At 42.3% G+C, this 6094-nt stretch overlaps 1 protein-coding gene across 5 annotated transcripts in view; it reads left to right on the forward strand.

The window, feature by feature from the left end:
* GDAP2 (ganglioside induced differentiation associated protein 2) overlaps positions 1-6094 on the forward strand; it is a 52758-nt gene that overhangs the window by 14918 nt on the left and 31746 nt on the right. For all 5 annotated transcript variants that reach the window (XM_011366473.2, XM_023535398.1, XM_023535392.1 and 2 more), the window contains 2 exons: positions 2475-2634; positions 4629-4785. In XM_011366473.2, the coding sequence (XP_011364775.1) occupies positions 2475-2634; positions 4629-4785 (317 nt within the window). The remainder of the gene's footprint in view (positions 1-2474; positions 2635-4628; positions 4786-6094) is intronic.

The raw sequence follows: 6094 nt of genomic DNA on the forward strand, positions 1-6094 counted from the left end.
TGTCCACATGCAAAGGAAAGAAGTTTGGCCACTACCTCACATCATCTGCAAAAATTAGCTCAAAATGGACATAGGACTTAAGTAGAAGAATTAAAACTATAAAGCTGTTAGAAGAAAACAGGTATAAATCTTCACAACCATGGATCAAGCCTGTGAATCAGAAGTACAAGCAGCCAAAATAAAAACAGATCAGTTGCTCACTCTTAAAATTCAACAATAAAAAGACAAATGACCCAGTTTAAAAATGGGCAGAAGTTGCTATTTACTCAAAGGGAGTTGAAAATTTATGTCCCCAAAAACTTAAGAAGGATGTTTATAGCAGCTTTGTTCATAATTGCCAAAACTTGGAAGCAACCAAGATGTCCTTCAGTGGGGGAATAGATAAATAAACCATGGTCCATCCAAATAGTGGAATATTTTTCAGTGCTAAAAATAAATGAGCTGTTAAGCCATAGAAAGATATAGAGAAAACCAAAATGCATGTTACTAACTGAAAGAAGCCAATCTGGAAAGGCTACACACTATATGATCCCAACTATGACATTCTGGAAAAGATGAAACTATGAAGACGGTAAAATGATCGGGGGTTAGAGGTGGGGAAGGGTGTGTAGACACGACAGCACGGAATATTTAGGGCAGTGAAAATATTCTATGATACTGTAAGGATGGACACGTCATTATACATTTGTGCCAACCTGTGGAATGTATAGCACCAAGAGTGAGCTCTGACGTGAACTGCAGGTGATTAGATGTCACGTGGGCCCATCACTTATAACAAATGTACCCCAAGGGAGTATGAGAAATCTCTGTGCCTTCTCAATTTTGTTGTGAACCTTAAACTGCTCTAAAAACATAGTCTTTTTTAAAAAATGGGCAGAAGTTTTACATAGACATTACTTCAGAAAAGATACACAAACGACTGATAAGCACATAAGGAAGTACCTCATAACATTAAATAGAATCACGTCCACATCCACTAGTGTGGCTGTAATTACAAAGACACAATAACAAGCGGTGAGAATGTGGAGAAACTGGAACCTTCCTACATAGCTCGTGAGAATGTAAAATTGTGCCGCTGCTTTGGAAAACTGGCAGTTGCTCAGAAAGTTCAAGAGATGCCAGCCACTCTTAAATACGTACAGGAGAGAATCAAAAACATATGTCCCCACAAACACTTGTACACAAAATATTCATATCAGCGTTATTCATAATAGACAAAAAGTGGAAACAACCTGATCAACAGATGAATTGATAAACAGATGTACGTATGTATATGTATATGTATATACACTCGAATATTATCCTGCTATAAGAACGAGTGAATTACTATGCATGCTATGACATGAGTGACCCTTAAAACGTTACGCTAAGTGAAGCCGGTCACAAAAGGCCACTTACTGTGTTCCATTTTTATGAAATGTCCAAAATAGACAATCCAAACAGAGTAGATTAGTGGCTGCCAGTGTTTGGGGGACAGAGAAATGGAGAATGACCTAGCTAATAAGTTTAAATATTCTTTTGGGGATTATGAAAATGTTCTGGAATTTAATGGTGATGATTCCATAACGTTTGTGATTATACCGAAAACCACTGAATTGTATACTTTAAAACTGAGTTTTATGGTATATGAATTACATGTCAAGTTTTTCCGTGAAGGCTACAAAGATGGCATCTTACATGCTTGATACATGAAAGATGACGCAGTGTCGCTAGTGACAATAAAAAAACTGATGGGTAATGATTTCCCCATGATTTCATTGTTCTTCTAAGCACTTTCATCGCTTTGGTTTCTCATTTTTCTGTTTTAGTCTTTTTCAGTGTAGTTTGGAGTAATCGATGGCTAATGATAAAGTAATTCCTAGGACGATGAAAAAGCAAAATGCTTTAAGATATAGGGAAAACAAGAGCACTAAATGCTCGTAATGTATCACGGATTTATAAATGAGTCTCGTGGACCAGCCCAGACGGAAATTATAAAATAGAATGAGTTTTATTCTAATTTGTTTTTTATAGGGTAAAATTAATCTGTGTTCTTTGGGAAACCTCTACGGAAGAATAAAAGTCATGAAATAGCAATTTATCACAAACAGAACTGTTAAAAAAAAAAATCCCTCAAAAACTAAACCGGGTCAGCGTACCCTGATGGCGCACTGAGGATTGAGGAGGTGGCATCTGAGCTGAGTATCAGTAAGGCGAAGGAAGGGGGTGGGGACAAGAGTGGCAGGACTTAATGCATTCCAGGTGCAGTGACCTGGAATTGCCAGGATGGTGACCATGTTTAACTAGCTAATAACAAACGTCCTGATCTTTAACAACTGTGGAGGGTCCCCGACAGCATCTAGTCTGAGCTCAGAAGGAGTAGGGTCCTTCTTGATGGGGGCTGTCCTCACGTGAAGGGAATAGCAGCGAGCGCCGTGGGTGCCTGCTCCATTTCTTCGTGGATTTTCACAGAATGCCTTGCTTTTCCAACACAGGCTACTTACCAAAAGCTGCTCCCTCTGTACTTCCCGAGGTCACTAAGGGAGGAGAGTCGGTCCCTGCCCTACCTGCCAGCCGACATCGGGAACGCGGACGGGGAGCCTGTGGTGCCCGAACGGCAGATCCGAATAAGCGAGAAGCCTGGCGCCCCGGAGGGTGAGTCCTGTCTTTCCACCTTACTTCTTGGAGCAAAGGGACAGGCCAGCAGAGACCTGGGAGGGTCAGCTCGACCTTTGGGAAAAACTCTGTCAGTGCAACTCTGTGGTCAGGATCAACTTAGGTGTTTTTAGTCTTAATCTTGTTAAGATTTACTTTAAATTTAAAACACACACACACACACATAATGTCAAGTCTGAGTTAGGCAGCAGAGATTCAGAGGTGCATATAATTCTCATCCTCATGAAGCTGATAGTTTTTTCCAGGACACTGTTGAGACAGCAGCCAAGTCCATTATCTGAAATTTTCAACACCTTCAACAATGTCCTATAAAAGCCATACCTAGCAGGAAATACTAAGACAAGAATACCGTCACCGTTCGTTGTGTCTCTTTAGGGTACGTACTCATGTGGGTAGAAGCTGTGGTAGAGCTCAGTGGGAGTGGGGTGGCCCTCTGAATCTGTTCAGTGTGACGCGCGTCCACACCTCTGCGGTGTGTTCGTGGTTATGTCCCTTCTCTGGAGCTGTGCGTAGCAGGCGTCAGTGCTGGAATTTGATCGCAAAAGTCGGCAGCTTAGGGACGACTGTGAACAATTTTAAATGCATGTCAGGATAAGTCTTTAGGAGGCCACTCATCTATCTCTCTCTAATCACCAGCACACGGGCTTAAATCGGGCAGAGGGCATTCTACGTAGAGGCAGGAAGTGTCCCTGAACCCAGCCTCGCTGCGGGGGCACTGTGTGCTTCAGGGTGCCCCCATGGCGCACACCCTGGAATCGTGCCGGAGTCATCTGGAAATCCTCAAAACTGACCACCACTGTACAGGATGATTTTTCCTAAATGCGTAAAATGCATTCCATATAATCAGGAGTAATGGGTAGCAAAACCAATCCGAGACGGCAATATTGGGCAATACTGAGACCAGCTCAGTAGCCAAAGGTTCCCTTCTATTATTATTCTCAAAGATATGAAATATTCTCAGATATTACATATCTGCCTGATATGTCTGTATCTCAGAAAATATTGTTACCTTGTAGATAAAGCACTAGTGTTCATAAATAATTTCAACTGGAACGTTAAACATTTAAAAATAGATGTAAAGTCGGCTTTACTTGAGGGATTGAAAGAAGATTTATTCATGGGTGTTTTTAATAAAAGCAGATTCTTCTAAGCCGCTGGCCTGTCACAGTTTGAGGAGCAATGAGGCAGATGTGAGCAAGTCCCCGCTGTGCTTCAGGTGGTGGCATTGCCTTGGGAAGCTCCCCATGGTCCAAGGGGCTCGTTTGTTTTTATTTTTTAATTTTTTTTTAACATCTAGTAAGGCAGTGGGAGTAACACTAGGGTGATCTGTTCCCAAGGGACTGTCTTCTGCTAGCCGAACATAAAATGATCATATGGATAAATTGGAAAGTTAACTTACTAATTTGTAGCAAGAACCGAAGTTCTCATGGATCAGAATGATTGTGTAGGCATGATCGATGTAAGAAACGAAGATGCTAATAGAGAATCGAACATTCCTTAGAGGATGCGGCTCACACCCTGCAGTCTGGTCTGTCTGTCCTCCCTCGGGTTCCCTGACGAAGGGGCTGAAGTTCATGTGCCAGCCACTCAAGGGTTCCCTCCTGAAACAGTCTCTTCTGTTAGATGCTGTGTTACAATCCACATTTAAAACCACATACAGTATAAGTACTCCTATCTTTTTCTTATGATTACATTCCACTGTTTCCTTCTGAAGGTTGCACCCGAGTCACCCTGATTTGATTTCACATATTCCTGAAACTTCTGTCACGCATGGGCAGGTGGTTTCCTTCATTATTTCAGTTCTTCAAATACCTAAGTCTGATTTAAGTTTCATTCTCAAAAAATAACCTTTTAACCCCATTTCTTCTTTGCGGGAGCTCACAGTCATCCCTTTTGCAGTGTTCAGTCTGTTCGTCGCATTTACTGTCAGGTTTTGTCGTAAGCTCTGTATTGATCGTTTTTTTTTGTTACAGACGACCAGGAAGAGGAGGATGAAGGCTTGGGAGTTGATCTCTCTTTCATTGGCTCCCACGCTTTTGCTCGGATGGAAGGAGATATTGACAAGCAAAGGAGACTGATCCTACAGGGACAGTTGTCGGAGGCAGCCCTGCAGAAGCAGCATCAGAGAAAGTAAGGCAAACCCCCGGGGGCTGATAGACAAGGCCGGGAGGAGCTGGCCTGACATCTGCTGAACGATCTGCATAGGATGCATTCTAACTACTCCTTGTGTCAGTCCAGTGCGAAGGGTATCGTCTCATTTTATAGATACAGAAATTCAGAGTTAATTTATCAAGGGTAGAAGCTAGTAGTTGTTGAGGCCGCTGCTCAGATGCAGATCTGATTTCAGCGCTCCTGCCCTTTGTACTGTAGTCGTGGTGCCTCTGGGTGAGCTCTTATTGTGAAGTGGAGACTAGAGAAGGGAGAGGCAGACCTAACCGCAGGAGAGTTTTTACCTAACCTTACCATGTTTATAATTAAAACATAATCTTCAGTTTTATTCAATTTAAGAGGGCTTATTTCTTCCCGATTTAGCCCAAGGACCTTATAAAGCCCTTCCATTTCTTTCAGGTGTTTTCTAAAGCAATTCTGAATAAATCCGTTTTAAAACATAAAGAAAAGCAGCTTTTGTACTTCTGGGTAAGCTTTTCCAAGGATTATCAGTCCTTGGAAACTTAGGTGCTTTTCAAAAAATTTTAAAGGAAAGAAAAAAATCATAAACTGTAAATGATTAAGATCATCCATTACCTGACAGGGTTGGTTAAGGGGATAACATCTCATAGGGTTGACGCGAACTTTAAATAAGATGATGCCGTGAGCTGAGCACAGCACCTGGTACTTAGTAAGCTCTTAAAACTGGTCACTCGGTCTCCTCTTTAGTACTGAGCAAATCGTAGTCTGCTTTACCTTTGAGCTTCAGTACTTGCCATCCTGCAATTCCTGCCCATTCTCCAGGTTTCGGCTGAGAAGCGATGGCCTCTGGAAACTCGCCTCGCTGGAGATAAGTCGGAATAGATGGAGAAGTCTAGAATAGATGTCTCCTCTGTGCTTTTATCCCCACTCTGTGCTTAACCAAAGCCTAGCGTGGCATTTATCACGCTACGTTGTAATGACGTGTGGTGCTGGTTAGTCTCCATCTGTAAGCAGAGGTTGGATTAGATGACCCTTGGAGTCCCGTGCAGATAGAGTTTTGTGTCTGCTGAGCGGGGTCTTCACTTAATTTTGATTTTATTTTTAAAAAGAAAAGCAAAGCGGTCACTAGGGGGCGCCAAGTAAGCAGCTTTTCCAAAAGCAGTCACAATCATGCTACTCTCAGTGGTTTCCGAACCGGGCCAGATGTGAGGATCCTCAGGCAGACGATTTTCTTTACCTCCACTGACTGGCCTGTCCATCACATGACTAGGATTTTGGCATCTATATAGGTTTTAAAACTTTTTCACAT

This window comes from Pteropus vampyrus, unplaced genomic scaffold (genome assembly GCF_000151845.1).
Source record: "Pteropus vampyrus isolate Shadow unplaced genomic scaffold, Pvam_2.0 Scaffold6, whole genome shotgun sequence".
In the NCBI taxonomy this organism is placed as follows: domain Eukaryota; kingdom Metazoa; phylum Chordata; class Mammalia; order Chiroptera; family Pteropodidae; genus Pteropus; species Pteropus vampyrus.